General features: G+C 37.1%; 1 protein-coding gene across 1 annotated transcript in view; it reads right to left on the minus strand.

The window, feature by feature from the left end:
• LOC127423942 (tight junction protein ZO-2-like) overlaps positions 1 to 17426 on the minus strand; it is a 71301-nt gene that overhangs the window by 42390 nt on the left and 11485 nt on the right. The window contains exon 2 of the mRNA XM_051668655.1: positions 1735 to 1788. Within this exon, the coding sequence (XP_051524615.1) occupies positions 1735 to 1788 (54 nt within the window). The remainder of the gene's footprint in view (positions 1 to 1734; positions 1789 to 17426) is intronic.

Raw genomic sequence — 17426 nt, forward strand, 5'->3', positions numbered from 1 at the left:
TTTAAGCGATAGTTCACCCAATTAATATTCTGTCAATAGCATTCTGCCTACAGTCTCCTTTTGTGTTCCACAAAAGAAAGGAAGTCATACAGATTTCATGAGGTTGAGTAAATGAGAACTTTCCCTTTAATAAAGGCAGAAGTACCTGACAGTGATATTTCATAAATATACTGTTACCATTTTACTCATACCGTGCTATAAGATTTTGGTCATACTGCAGAAGAGGAAGCGGTAGATACTGTATCTTGCAGCTAGCCATATAAATTTGTACACTTTCAAAAGCTGCATCGTCCTTCTATCTTCCACTTTATGTTGCAAAGATAAGAAGAGCATCATTCTTATTTGATGTCAGGGGTCTGACATGCCGAAGCGTTAAGATGTTTTCCCAGGATGTGTCTGACATGGAGTTGGTGGAGATAGTGACTGTATGTTTGGATAGTGTGTGTAAAGGCTGCTCTCTCTAACCCTTGTGATCTGTCATGCTGGAGCTAAAAGACGCATATCCTGTTGTGCTTGGAGGAAAAATTGTCTCTGGGAAACAACGAGGAGACTATAGGAAGAGAGGGAGGGAGGGATAACTTCATCTGATAAGCTGAAGCACTTCTACAAGGAGAGCAAAAGCAGAAAACCTTTTGACGTTCATAAAATTTCTTGGTGACAATGTGAATAGTTATCGACAAATGTTATTTTGGACTTGTACAGTACATGGTTAAATAGACAGTTCACCCAAAAATGACAATTCTGTTATAATTTACTCACTCTCACGTATGGAAAAAAAGATGCAATGAAAGTGAATAGAGACTGAGACTATTATTTCCCTAACATCTACTTTTGTGTGCCACAGAAGAGAGAAAGTAATACTGATTTGGAACAAGGGTAAGTAAATGATAAACAGATTGTTCATTTTTAGGTGAACTATCCAAAAAATTACACCATGTTCAACTGCTTTCGATAATAATTTTCTGCTAAATCTTCCAGAACAGTGGTGGGTTTGATTCCTCAGCTTCAGGGTATCTCATATACTGTTGTGCTTTATAGGGCCTGGCAGAGCAGTTAGCGCAGGAGGTTCGCTCTAGCCTGTTTGATATGAGGGTCATCCACCTGTTGAGTGTGTTCTGTGGCCTCCATAAACTTATAAACATGGATCTTCTCTGTCATAATGCTTCATAGACCCTGCTCTTCTGTAACCCATTTCTGAACACATAACCCTAAGTGTGTTTACCATAGTATCTTTGGGCCTAAACAACTATATTCGCAGGGTCCATTAAATATTTGACATACATTACTTTATCCACCTCATTTTACACCAATAACTTTAAAATTAGGTGCAGTAATTATTAGTCTCACGTACTGCATCTAATGATGCATGAGAGCTGGTGACAGTTTGACAAGATGGAGTAATATCTATGAATCTCTTTCACATGTTAGACACAGTGTCTCTTTATGAAAGAGTGTGAGTTGTTCAGGTACGTTTGGGTCCGAGTTAGTAAGGATAGGAGTTAAGTTGGGTTAATTAGAGAGTGAGATAGTTTAGAGGAGTTGGGGGTAAATTAGGGTGCGAGTAGTGTTGGGAACCGAGAACTGGCTCTTATCCATAAACACTTCCATTTTCCAGTGATTTTCATAACTTTCAGTTCCATTAACTCTTGAATGTGCATTCGGGAACAGCAGTACAAGACAAAGCACAATCAGTGTAGTCCGATTACACCCCCCCACCCCACCCAACCTTCGTACCCGCTGTAGTGTCACAGTGTACTGCTCCCAAACCATCTCCTCCATTCCTGAGCTCTGCAGGAAAAACAGAGAGAAACAACCATTAATCAACTGTCAGGTCTCACTAATACCAGTATGCAGTGGCCAGTATACAAACTCTATAAATTGGTCTTAACTAAGGTGTCCTAGACTAATTCTTACATGATTACAGATATTATTTTAAAAGAAATATCCTGGGTCAAATACAGCTTAAACTCTATTAACAGCACCTATGTCAATTACACTGGACACATAACTGGAGGATCCACCTCTTGGGAAAAAAAAGTCCCACCTTTAGAATTCTAGACAACTTTAGAATTTAGATTTCATGCTAATACTTTCATATTTACTTTTATTTTCAATTTCAAATAAGGGACAGCATGTAACAGATTTTATCTATAGAGCTTAGGTTGTAAATAACGCATTATATTCCTTTAAATGAGATGATGAAAATGGACAACATTTATAAATAATCTTTAAATGAAGTCATACCCCCCATCTGTGAAGCCATACAAGTAGCTTTGTGTGAGGAACAGAATATCTTCCTCTCCACTGTAGCCCTCAAATCTCATTCACACTCACAATGCATATTCAAACTTGGCGTAAGGCTAATGGTCACGTGACAACCATGGCATCACTGAGGTCAAAACTTGCGTGACATAACGTTTGTCTGGTTGTATTGCTTCAGAAGAACTGGAATATACCTTAGCAGCACACAAGTCATATGGATTACATTCATGGTGCTTTTTTGTCCTTTTTAAAGCATGGCATCAAAAATCACTGTTTACTTCCATTGTACGCTGAAAAAAAAAGCAGATTGAAAACCTCTCAAAATAACTCCTTGGTGATCAATGAAAGCAAGAAAATCATAGAGGTTTAGAATGGCAGTAAGTAAATGATGACAGAATTTTTATGTGAATTAACCACTGGAGAAGTGATCATAAGAAATAGAACAAATATAAAAGGCCTGCTGGACTGAAAGCATGTGAACTCGCTGATCTGTCGCTGTCCTTAAAACACAATGTGTGAACAATACCAGGGTCTATATCTCCCTCCAGCACATATAAAAACAGCTAGCCAGACAAACTCACACACAGCTTGAGGGTGTGTTTGTTCCAAAGAACAGACAGAAACCTATATCAATATTGATGATTAACCAGAACACTAGAAAGCAGACAACCCAACCTCTACTAAAGTACAATTAGGACACAAGCTTAACCCATGGCAACTTGACAGCAGGTTTAAGTTTATTAAAATAGGAGAGAGTTTTCTTTAATTAAATAAGATATTTGTTTGGATTAAACAATATCCTAATCTACTATACACACAGTATAACATTATGGCAATGGTAGAAATGCGTCAACCAAGGAGTAGAGATTCAGCTATACCGTTTATACTGTGGTAAATACAGCATATTTGCGCAGCTTTGTGGGCAAGACAGAAATCCAGAGCAGGATTTGTCCAAAACAAGTTAAGATGAAGGAAAACTTATTATTATGGGTTGTTGGTAGGAAAGATGCAAGTCTCAACTTGCTACATTAATACAGAATTCAACTGATGTGCGAACAAGTGTATCATCTACCATTATCTGTTTTATAATGTTAGATTTACTGTTTTATGTATTTTGCTTTTGACTCAAGTGCTATGAATTTGTAATGAATAAATACATCTTTTGATTTGTGTGCATTATCAAAAAAAGGGAGAAAATAATCAAATGAGATGAAGCACCTTATATTTAAAAAATAAATATACAAACTATCCAAAATATTCAAATTATTTTAAACCATTTTTGTTTAATTTCCAACTATCATTATCATGACATAAAATTACTTGTACCTTATTTATACAGGTGTTTCTTCAACTTTGGGCACTTTCATGCCTAAGGGGTTGATTTTTATAAAAACAAATATATTTCAACCTTTTTATTTTTATTTTTTTTGTAACAAAAGGTATAATTAAAACTGAATTGGAAATTATTATTTTTTTACCATGCTTTCGTCATTTATTTTTGGTACTTTTTAAATGACTTTTATGTTTAAATTTACTGTATTAGCCTGTAATTTAGACTTTCAAAATTAAACTATGAAAACCTATTATAAAAATACTTATTACATGTATGAAAATCTAAACAAAGAGTGAAATTAACAATTTAAATATTTATTGTGTAAAAAACTATCAATTTGTTCAAAAATTACAAATGTCCTCATATATATATATATATATTTATTATATATGCACACACTGTTGGACATTGTTAGTAGACAAAAGTAGCCCACCCCTATCAATTTTGGAAAAACAGCTCTCTATATAAATATTGATATTTTGTTCATTTTACTATTTTTTTTCTTCTCTTCCTTTCAGCTTTTCCCTAAACACACACACACACACCTCTATCTCAGCCATCGCTGTTTGTTGGTGTGTGGCTCTAATTGGAAGATTCTGCCAGCAGATATCTGCCCTCAGACTACTACAGGAGCATACAATTAGTGTGGACATGTGCATTTGTTTGGCTCTCCACAAGCACTCAGATAGTGCGCTATGCAGCAAATAAAACTAATCTAAGCAGATAAACTAAATAAAGGGCCTGATGTTGATGGGGTAAGACAGCTCTCCTCCTCTCTTCCTGTGCTGTTCTGTTTTCTGTGGGTGGGCAGTGGAGATATTCTTCATAAGACAGTGCAAAAAGAAAAAGAGAGAGAGAGAGCTAAAGATGCTGCATCATTTAAAGGAGATTCAGAGTTCTGACTGCTTCCACGAATCACTCACTTCCTTGTTCTAAAAATTACTATGGAAACTTTTCATAGCTAATGGAAAATAATGTAGCTGTTCACTCTGTAAATCAAAGAATGTGTCAAAAGTCACAGGAACGTCCCCGAGGGCTTTCCAAATGTTAAAATGAACAACCATCATAAGCTTTTTTTGTAAATCTAGTTTACCTGGCCAAGTTAATAAACATTAGGGCTGGGTAAAAACATATAAAAATATAAAGTTATGATCTTTATTTAAAACATCCCAATGCGAGTAAATTACTTGCATATGCAAATCGAATTTCACACTATATGTGACTAAACACTATAGTCTGTGATAAGCCACTGGCTGGGGAATTTTTCCGGTTTCACTCACCAATGACTGAGTAGTAATGTGGCGAAGAAGTTTAGCAACAAGATTTTTACGCTTCGTGTTAAAGGCAATTTTACACAGGATACGATGGGCTGCAAGCTTTGCTTGCGATCTTACCGGCTCTCGTCTGTACAGGCGTTTTCCATTCACACAAGAGGCAGTGCGAAACGGCAGTAGAAGTGTAATAATGCCCCCTACTGCTTCAGGTCAGATGCTGTCTCTGAGGCGATTATTGTAAATATTGTATTAGTTTTCATAAGTGATTGTACATAAATAAAATGGCACTTATTTCTCCATAAAATGTGATATAATTATAAATATTGCAATAATCGTTTTTTATATAAATGTAAAATTATAATATCAAGGTTTCATAGCTAAATAATGTAAGTATTGATGGCGTCTTGCCGTCTCCACATTTGATGAGTTTTACATTTTGTATTTATTCTTTTCTAAAGAAACAGAAAGCATGTTACTTCATATTTTTATTGCCAAATTGAAATACATTATAAATAACATCACATCAATTATTAAAATGGGAGGGCTACAAATGCACATTAAAAATACACACACAAAAAAAAAAGTCATCTGTCTTCCAAACATAAACAATACAAGTATCCGTAGTCTATTTTTAATCTGGTACACCGACTTGTCCACTCATCTTCCCATGAGGTTGTTTTCCTATTTATGTCTCTATAAATGTTAAAAGTAATGTTATATAGCTCAGGAAATTCAGCAACAGCGAGTTTATTCTTCTCCATTTTGTTTGACTACGTAAAAGCTAAATGTAGTTTGACTGCTGGTGATTAAATTCAGCTCTGATTGGTCAATGAAAAGCGGCAGCCGGGGAAGAGATAAAATATTTGTATCTTGCGTGGTGTGCGCCGCAAGCAGTCGTGCACAACAAAGTAGCAGTATTCTCGTGAACGAGCTTGGAAAATGGCGCAGCTTCGACTGCCGCCTCTCTCTCATTGAAAATTAATAGGGAATGCGCGGTGACCGCATACCATGTAAAAGCACCTTAATAGTAAAAGTTTGGTTTGACTCATTCCATCTACTGTGTGTCCAAAGACAACATCCACACAATCCGTTGGTCATTGAATAATGTCTATTTTAATATCCTGTTATTTTCAGTCAGTTGTTGATTAAAACAACAACATAAGGAACATTAATTACAAATCACACATTGCACGGATGCGGTAAAGAAACTGTGCTACTGTACTCTCGTTAATGTGTAATCACTTCTGCGATATATACAATATATTAGATATATTCTGAGTGCTGTACTTAAGACATATGCAGGTAGCCATAATACTTTTCTTCTCCAATGGGAACTAACCCCCCCCCACCCCCAAAAAAAACCTGCACTCTCTCCAGTATTATTTCGTAAACTACTCACAAAAACAAGGTCAAAATTCCTATCTCTAGCTCAGTTCAGGCTCAGAAGAACAGGACCTCAAGTAGCTTGTGAGGACCCTGCTGGTTCCAATAAGATGAAAGGTGTTTGCAGCACGGTTTCCTGTCGACAGACGCATCAACATGAAGCCATCTACACAACACAGTCTCAAGAGAGCAAGCCAGCTGGGAAAGCTTGGAAACCCAACCAGCAGAATGTGGGGCCATCAGGTTTACACGTCTGAACACCCTGCCCACACAAACTCATTCAACAGGTTATCCAAGTGACGGGGGGGGGGGGGTCATCCCACTTACATACAGTACATAAAAACCACAAACACACACTAAACCAAAATAACCACTAAAGCAGTAAATCACCCACCCAATTTGTCAAGATAACACCTGAGCATAAACAATGGCGCTATAGAAGAATGTTATATATATGAAGAATGTAATGTATAGTTAGAAATGCAATAATATGAATATGACATGGATTATAAAAAAGTCCTGATAAATATTGATTTTGATTAGTGGTCAACCGAAATGGGTTTTTTTTAGGTCATGTCCACATTAGTACTTTTAGTTTGAAAATGCATCAGTTTTGCTACATATTCACACTGGAATGCACCGAAAATGCTCTCTAGTGCCAAATGCTTTGTTTTTAATTTCCTAACATCATTGTTTTCCAGATTAGTGTGGACATGGCTTCAATGGCTAATGCTGATATACATAAAATTTATGGACAAAATATGGATTTTTTTCCCCCTCCAAATATTGCAAACCAAAATAAATGACGAACCATATCGAGGCATAATTCAATATTTTGAATATTTGCAACATTGTTTTCTGTACATGTGATCAAAAATGAAATGACCCATCAAACATCAAAATCTCTGTCACTTGTTTCTACACTATTTACAGGGTCAATAACCACACAAGGTCTGTAAAGAGTTTGAATTTAGCTTTTAGAAATTAAAATACTGCAATACCTGACAAATCACCTTGTTTTGTTGACAACTGCTTGAAATTAAAACGGAACATTTCTTCCGTGTAATGTTAAACATGAGATTCACGCACTCCACTTTCATTGAATGATGTTTTTTTTATTACTTTTCTGTTCTTCACAGTCAGTTGTTGATCAAAAAGTGCATTTTCATGATGTAATATTAACTGATGATTTATAATGTATATCAGAGACATTTACTCTGATGAGAAATTATTGTGCATTTTGCTTAAAGTTATTTCTAAAAAACAAAAACAACAAAAACAACAGTGTTGTTATATCGAATTCGAGATCATATTGAATTGTGAACCTCTGGTTGTATATCAACCGAATCGTTAGATAACTATATCACACTATATACACTGGCAGCCAAAAGTTTGGAATAATGTACAGATTTTGCTGTTTCGGAAGGAAATTCGTACTTTAATTCAACCAAGTGGGGTAACACTTTATTTTGATGGTCCCCCTACAGAAATTCAACTGACTATAAGTCACTTATCAGCTGACTTGCTATAGCTAGTAAATAGTGTTTCAACAAACAATGAGTAGACTTTCAATAGCCTGTATATAGATCTTTATTAATGACCTACTGACCTGCTCGTTTTTTTATTTCACCTTTAGTTACCCAAAGGTTTTTTGGAAATGCTCTACTGACTGTTTGTTGCATAGGAATTTCCTATCAGTACAAAGTCACTTTAATGTAGTATCAACTGTTCATCTATAGTTACCTAGGGACCAACAAAATAAAGAGAAAATCTAACAAATATGGTTAACTGACTGATGTCTCCTTTTTTTAAACAGACACATTTAATGAACTGATGTTCTCAACAATAATGTAAGTAGATCATTAATAAAGATCTATATACAGGCTGCTGAAAGTCTACTGAACATTTGTTGAAACACTGTTTACTAGCTATAGCAAGTCAGTTGATAAGTCACTTATAGGCTGTGTCTCGTTTGGAAGGCTGCGTCCTCCGGAGGTCGCATTTGTTGGCCGCATACGTCATCGAGGCTGTCTCGTTTCAGAAAAGCGAGGAGGACACTTCGAATGCGACTTCTTTCACGGGAATTCGGAGGATGCATGAGGTTTATCCTTAGTGGGAACTCACAACCCACAATTCTTTGCTTCAACGGAAATGTCTAAAACAAATAACGCCAAATTGCCCATAAATATGATGTTCAAACGCAAGTAATGTTAATTCCCAAGTTGAAGTACCTCAGTAGATGGGTACAGAGTATATAATATGTATAATTATATTAATATATAATTAAAATAAAGTATTAGACTAAAAGAACACCTGTAAAATCTATTTTCTTTTCTCTTTACATCATTATCACTCTCCTAAAATGTACCTCATACATTCCCTTCCAAAGAGACTTTGTTCCCTTCTCACTCAAAGCGCTGGCACTTGTTAAAGAGTGTCGTGCTGTCATAGCAACCATGTTACGTTCAGTCCTATGAAGGCCTTTGAAACAAGACGCAGCCATGGTCAGTTGAATATCTGTAGGGGGATCATCAAAATAAAGTGTTACCGTAATCATGCTAAATTGCTAATTTGGTACTAGAATATCACTTGCCTTTATATCAAACACAGTTGAAAGCTATTTGGTTCGTTAAATGAAGCTTAACATTGTCTTTGTGTTTGTTTTTGAGTTGCCACAGTATGCAATAGACTGGCATGTCTTGAGGTCAATATTAGGTCAAAAATGGCAAAAAAGAAACAGCTTTCTCTAGAAACTCATCAGTCAATCATTGTTTTGAGGAATGAAGGCTATACAATACTTGAAATTGCCAAAAAAACTGAAGATTTCATACAAAGGTGTACACTACAGTCTTCAAAGACAAAGGCCAACTGGCTCTAACAAGGACAGAAAGAGATGTGGAAGGCCCAGATGTACAACTAAATAAGAGGATAAGTACATCAGAGTCTCTAGTTTGAGAAATAGACGCCTCACATGTCCTCAGCTGACAGCTTCATTGAATTCTTCCCACTCAACAACAGTTTCATGTACAACAGTAAAGAGAAGACTCAGGGGTGCAGGCCTTATGGGAAGAATTGCAAAGAAAAGCCACTTTTGAAACAGAAAATCAAAAAGAAAAGGTTAGAGTGGGAAAGAAACACAGACATTGGACAACAGATAATTGGAAAAGAGTATTATGGATCTAAACCCAATTAAGCTTTTGTGGGATCAGCTAGACTGTAAGGTGCATTAGAAGTGCCCGACAAGACAGCCACATCTATGGCAAGTGCTACAGGAAGCGTGAGGTGAAATGTCACCTGAGTATCTGGACAAACTGACAGATAGAATGGCAAGGATCTGCAAAGCTGTCATTGCTGCACGTGGAGGATTTTTTGATGAGAACTCTTTGAAGTAGTTTAAGAAGTTCTGAACATTGTTTTCAAATTGTAATAGTAATTTTTCACATTATTAATGTCCTGACTATACATTATGATCTGATAAATGTGAATAACAGTACCAATTTCTTTCCATAAGAGCAAAATCTGTACATTATTCCAAACTTTTTGCCGCCAGTGTATGCAACAACTTCAAATTCAGTCATAAAGATTGTGCTTCCAAAAATGCAATGTTATTTTTCACATTATAAGTTCTTGATATTTTTCAGCCTATTAACATTGATTAATTAATATTAAATCAACATTTTAATATTGAAATACTAACATTGAAGATTTAAAATGTAAATCATTACGATCTTCACAGTGTTTGTTTTATATTGCAAGCAAAAATCACTGAATATATTGTGAATATCCAAAATATCACTAATTACACACACACACACACACACACACACACACACACACACACACACACCAAATTCATACACAACATTTTGCCAGTCACACTAAAAGTACGATTCACACTTGAGGGATAAAGAAACCAAAACACCTGCTCCCTCCTGCCATCCTGGTAATGAGCAAAGCAGAAATCCCAGACAGAGAGAGTGTTTAAACAGTACAGCAGATGGATCAACAGAGGCAGTGCAGGGGCTGCAAGCAAAAGCTACGCTATGCGACAGGAGCAACTGAAGTCCACAGCACACACACCTGCACCTGCATTACTGTCTCATTATTTCCCACATACATCAAGCAGTATTTTGTGTTATTTTCAACTGAACAATCAATAAGCTATTTACATGCCAATCTATTTTCAAAAATTATTAGTTTACGAATTTCATAACTATAAATTGAGAAAATTGACGATAAAAGCTTGCAAAATCCAAAAGACTCCCAAACTTTCCACAAGCATGAACAAGCCACAAAACCCAAGCACGTTAAGCACACAACTTCGCTAACGAACGAAACAACACAATAATCACCACAAAACTTTGCACACAATCACAAATCACACCCACTAACGCAAATACAAACCAACTCCATACAAATCAAGCCACGAGATCTCTACAGTGGGGTCTACAAAGGGGGGTGGGGGGAAAAGACAATCTTCTCTCTAAGGCTGCAGCTGAAGGAAGGGTTTATCCCCGGAGGATCAAGCCCCGGGAGCGCCCTTTTTTCGTCCCCACCAGCAGATTGAGCAGGCATGACGCACGGCTGGGTGAGAAGAGGATGATGAAGCTGTTCCTCAGCTCCTCGGTCTCCCCCCGCACCTCGAATCGTGCCCCTCCACGCTGCCTCCATCTCTGGGCTCTCTGCAGGCGGACACAGCAACCAAAGGAGAGCCAGTTCACACTCATCTCTCCCCATGGCCACTCGACCTCCAATCTAATTAAGCTCTGTGGCGGAGAAGATTAGGAACCCGGAGAGAGAGAGAGAGAGGGACTATAAATAAGACTCACGAAGCTATGGCGAGTCCTGAACGACTGCACAGCGCGTGCCCACTTTCGGCACAGCACCGTTTTCATGTCTGCACTCTCTCTCTCGTCAGCTCTGCCAGCTCCTCTACTTATGTAATCCTAATACAGAACTGGCCTACATTTACACACATACTTGCTCACTCACACACACCAAGAGATCAATATCTACACATTTACGTGTGTATACATGGAGTATATATAATATACGTGTATGCACACACACATTCACTTACAGTTCCCAGGAGACTGCAGCGATCTGCAGGACAATGGTGTGCACTTTAATATTTCAACATTGCGCACTGCTGAGACAACTTTGCAACCTTTTTTTTCTTTTACTGCTTTAGCAAGCTAGCACCCAATAGCATCTGCATTCTTAGCATTTATATGAGTATGTGATCTATTTTATGCCTTCAAACTAAATATGTCTTGTTTATTAGAGTCCTCTAGCAATTTGTTACAACCCCAGTCTAGAAACCAGGGTTTTGATAACTCTTCCTTACACCATGCTATATTTCAGCCAAAAAGTTGAGCCAGGAGATTGATTACTTCCTTAGTTACAACTGAATTAACCACCTATGGAGACTGAGATGAGAGACACTAAATTGGGAAACAGCGGAAACGCCTTCTCATCTAATCCATTTCCTAGCATCCTATTAATGAGATAATGATGATAATGATTATGATGATGATGTAGGGTTGATGTTACTCGAACCCAGAGAAACAAACTTCTACAGTCAGGGTTGTCAACATAAACTGAGCATGCTTGAAATTCCTGGTAAGACAACAAAAGATCAAGGGCCATGAACAAGGCACCGAAGGCTCATGACTCTTCTCTGTTAGCAGTAAAAAGAAGATTAGAGGGGTTTACGCTCACTAACACTCACCTGCCATTACAGTGTGGCCAGCAATACTAGCACAGGGCCCCTAAAGTCTTTATCAAGTACCTTTACGCTCTAAGCTGGTGATGACCTTCTGATCCACCCGTTCCCACACACACCCACACACACACACACACACACGGCTATCCTTATGAGGACTCTCCTTAGAAATAATGATTTTTATACTATATAAACTATAGATTCTATCCCTTAATCCTAAACCTACCCTAAACCTAACACTCACAAAAAAACTTTCTGCACTTTTACATTTTCAAAAATATCGTTTAGTATGCTTAAGCGATTTGAATTATGGGGACACTAGAAATGTCCTCATAAACCACATTTATAGCATAATACCCTTGTAATTACCAGTTTGTAACCTAAAACAAATGTCCTCATAAACCACCCAAATCCGGCCACACACACACACACCTCAAAACACAGGATCTACCTTTGACCTTACCTAGAAGACAATAAATTTGGTACCCGCGTACTGTCTGTACTCTTACGGTAATACAGTTGTGCATATGCTTGGTCAGATGGACATCTTCGTGAGACATTAACACAATCGGTTTTGCAAACAGATTGTAAACAGCCAGGAAAAAAAAAAAAAAAAACTGTATAAAATTGTTGGATCTGTGAACCAGACCATGCATCGCACAGTAAGTGCAGTCTTTTGGCCTAAAAAGTCTATTTTCTCGTAATTAATAAACAACAATACTGACAAGAAAAAGTGGGAAAAAACATGTTCTTTATTATAGACTGTTTACCTAAATAATTATTATTTAAACTTGAAGCAATGTTTACTTGAAAAATACTTGAGGATAGGGCTACACAATTATTCAAATAAATAATCGAGATTACAATTACAGAAAAGTGTCAATTATAGCAGCTCATGTTGCAGCTAAATTGTTTAATTTAATTTTCTATTGCGCATGTGCTTTTGCAGCGGTTGCGCATTGTGGCCAAGTCTGTTGCTCACTTGTGCATAATTTATTTAAATTTTGAATAATAATAATAATAATTTTCATGTTGCTAAAAGAGCTAACGTGAAGTTGGTTATTTAGGCACCGTCAAAGTCTTTCTAGCAAGTCAGTCCACTGTCACTCTTGGGAGGCTATTTCTAAATGTAATGGGGAAAGAACGATATCTCAAAAACGGCTGGTCAAGATTACGATCAAAGAAAATGTTTCAAATCAGCAATAAAATGTTATAATAGTGGAATCATAAATTGTGCTTCTTTAACTCATATTACGCAAAAAATAAAAGTTGATTGACAGGCGATGTCTGTATCTAAAAGGTGATTGGCTCTTTTACCTGTAAGGCGGGACTTCCTATCTAAATCCGTTGACCGTTGGGTGCTAGAGCTTCTTGGTTGGGTATTCCAATTTCTCCAATTCATTTTAACAGAAATGGCCCGTCTCTGCTAAATAATCTCTGGCACCATCTTCATTTATTGATAAAACTATAATGTAAATTCAGAAACTGTTTGACTTGTTTAGGATGTATAGCCTACATAAAAAATATGGCATGCGGTTGATCCACCCAAAATAAGTATTTTGATGGCTACTGTATTATCGAAATTAATTGAAATTACAAAATTAAGGGAAATAATCGACAATTATGATGTGCAGCCCTACTTTTGTGTAATTTGTTCATATTCATACTAATATTTAACTTTTTAAATAAATGAGTGTGTTAATTAGCATAATATTTTTTTCCTGCAGTATCAAAATTTGTGAAGTGTTGTGAAATTTTACTGGTAAAATTTACCTCACTTTGAGTACATTTACTTGTGAGGTGATGATAAAGCTTTAGGATTTTAAATGAATACAACAACTGCTTATTTAGAAATGCAGTCTTACAGACCGGTATTAATAGCCTGAACATAAAAAATTAAAAAAGAACATTACAATACAGTTTCCATGTTCCGCATAATACACATCAATCTAATTAATAGCAGTAAGTAATCACTGGCTGTTCTACGAAAAAAATAATAGCTTCCATGTTGTTTTTTAGTGCTCCTAAAAAAATGTAAGCATAGAGCCCTGCATGAGAGTTGTTGTAATAAGTGGAATTTTATAAAAGAATAAATTAATGAAATATGCCATCACATTTCATGTTGGTTTAGATTTGTTTATTTACAATATATTTAGGATCTATTACTGGATTGTAATGTTGTCTCTAAGAAGTCTGCAAACACACCTTTTACAAGAATTGTATTAAATGTATTTCTGATTTGTTATATCTGCTCTGTAGAAATCTGAAATGATCTCATCATTTGGTAACAGACAGCAGAGGGTATTTCTCATTTCCAAATAATTATTTTTAAAAAAGGTACTAAAAGAATTACTGGAACCGTTAAGGAACCGGAATCGTTAGATTCCCATCCCTAAGAAAGACACTCACAGACTGATGTTCTTGTTTGGTCCACTGGACAGGCAGTCCTCCAAAATAAAGCACTATCTGTCTCAGAGAATAACTGTTACAATGGATGGAGAAAGAATGAGGGACTTTGTAATCTAGATTTTTGGATAAACTACTATAGGGAAAGAGCATCTTTGAAAAGGAATACTTGTTGCATATACACTAAAATGTTATTTAAATATGGCTTGTTAGACAGTTCTTTAAGAATCAGGAGAACAACTTCTTTGCGATTTAGCCATATTTTAATTTAACAAATACTGTTCATTAATCAGTCGGGGAAATAATTTTTCAGTCACAGGCTAAATGGCAGAAAAGACTGCCAAAAGACAATACAGGATATCTGTTAAAACATTATATTTAAGCCAACGTGAAACACTGTTCGCAGCCCATTTTACTTCTGTATCCAAAACGTTTTAGAGTAAAATAGAAAGAATTTAGTTCAGGACTTGATTTTATCCCTTGGGAATTGATCGGATTGTGAGAACCATTATTACATTTTGGTAAAATATTACAAATCAAATTATGAAAAAAAAAAATGTTTACACTTGAAATAAATCTGTCTACTGCAAAATAAGATGTCATTAAGAAAGCAAATAGGGTCCATTTAGAATTCATGTTGACTTTTGATTTCAGTTCTCAATCAAAACTTATTTACAAACACCTATAGCGGTGAGCGCACATACCCTAGATGCGCTGATCTGTGGTGATCATGCAGGTGATGCAGGCTCAAATAGGGCTGTGTCTTAATCAATTGAATCAGATGTCTTTATTCAACATGATGACATGGGAAGTTTGGCACGTTGTGTCCAAGAGTTCCAGTACCCTAGAATTGGCCGCATTATGCAGACTCACTGTAAAGCATCATCTCCTATCTTTGCAACGGCTCCAGCATGTTTACCTTCCCTTGTGGCCAAGCATATGTGCGCTGCATCAGCAGCATGGGAAACCTGGGTTCGGATCCCACGTTAAAACCAGCAAGTAATTGTTCCGCATAATCAGTAACGAGCGTGATTCAGAGGTTGCATTTTCCCCACTAATATTGCCTTTTTAAATCCACTGATGGTTAGGTTTAGGTTAGGGGGTTCAGTTTAAAAAATATGCATTCCTCTTCGCTGTATTACATCCTCTACAGCTGAAAACAACTCGATTCACAGCTTGCTTTTGGCATCCCTCTTTGGACATTACACCACACGTGCCCATACACCCAACAACACTTCAACCGCTTTGGCCACTTGCGGCAGTGATTCAAGTTTCTGTAAGCACAGACCTATTTTGGCTAAAGAAAAGTCAACCTACTGTTTCCGATTTACCGTGAGATCAAAACTACTTTATTAAGGTATCAAAGATGCTTAGGGTCTATATAGCATTAACTGAAGGTGTAAATGATGTAAATAGCTACAAATGCCCTTCACATTTCTACAATGCAATTAAGCATAAAATAATTCTGTGCAAGCATACACACTCATGAAAACACATACCCACTTCACATGCAGCTGGACTGTCCTCCACCTGTTTTGGTATTTCTAACAACCTTAGAGAAACAACCAGCATTCCTCTGTGAATTCAGAGTGGTTCAGCTAGGGCTGTGAGTGGACTATTTAGCATATGATTAAGTGTCTCCTTGAAATTCATTGTCACTCCCCATATGGTTTGTCCTGCACTAAAAAATTTCCCAAATTTCTGCACGTGTTCCCTTAAATAACAGACATCCAATTTTAGCAGCCTAAAATGAATGAGCATTAAAAATAAATACTAACAACTATGGTACAGTATGACATATGAATGCAATTAAAGGTGCATTCAGCAATTTGGGGCTAATTTATAAAGTTTTACACAATAACAAATGAATTGTGTTTTTGTGAAGAGTGATCTGAATGGTTTACACTCACATAAGATGAAGACTGTACTCATAATAGTTTTCTATAAAAAGTGTTTTATTACACATGGTGCGGGTCACCCCTTCAATGTGTTTCACCATGTTGAAATGACATGGTCCGCTGCGTTTCACTAAACCTCGAAGAAGAAAATCCTCACGTTCCTTGGCTGTTGCATATGTAGATATGTTTGGCTATGCTTAGTGCAGTGTTGTTTGGTGATGCAAAGAGCAAAAAGAATACAATGGAACATAGTTATTATCGTGCTTTAAAAGCAGAGACAACAGGAGATTCAGTAGCTGTACTGCCGAAGAAGCGGAAAAAGTCTGAAGCAAGAAGACAGAAAGGCAAAAAAACTAAAGTAAACATCGGTACGGCATACACAAGTTGGAAAGATTTGATGACGGAGAAAAACATGAGTAGTGATGCCGATGTTGCTTCTTTATTCTTGGACAGGTAAGACATTATTATTATTTTTTTTCCCTTTTTCTCCCAATTTGGAATGCCCAATTCCCAATGTGCTCTAGGTCCTCGTGGTGGCGTAGTGACTCGCCTCAATCCGGGTGGCGGAGGACGAATCTCAGCTGCCTCCGCGTCTGAGACAGTCAACCCTAGCATCTTTCACATGGCTTGTTGAGGGCGTTACCGCGGAGATATAGAGGCTTCACGCCATCCACCACGGCATCCACACACAACTCACCACACACCCCACCGAGAGCGAACCACATTATAGCGATCATGAGGAGGTTACCCCGTGTGACTCTACCCTCCCTAGCAACCGGGCCAATTTGGTTGCTTAGGAGACCCGGCTGGAGTCACTCAGCACACCCTGGGATTTGAACTAGCGAACTCCAGGGGTGGTAGACAGCGTCTTTACCACTGAGCTACCCAGGCCCCAAGTAAGACATTATTAATTGTTTAGACCACTCTCTAAAATAGTATCAGTGGAATTTACAGAAAACTCATAAAAGTTTCCCTCAAACTTTTTAAAATTACGTGTGTAGTCAACATATGTTAGTAATAGACAGATTTCAGCGGCATTTACAAACGCAACCAGAAAGCAACGAGTAATTTTCTTTTCTTTGCTATCACAGCTATAGTAAGGAGGGCCCCATCTACCTCCACCTCTATGAAATGGCATATGTCTT

This window comes from Myxocyprinus asiaticus, chromosome 33 (genome assembly GCF_019703515.2).
Source record: "Myxocyprinus asiaticus isolate MX2 ecotype Aquarium Trade chromosome 33, UBuf_Myxa_2, whole genome shotgun sequence".
Classification (NCBI taxonomy): Eukaryota; Metazoa; Chordata; class Actinopteri; order Cypriniformes; family Catostomidae; genus Myxocyprinus; species Myxocyprinus asiaticus.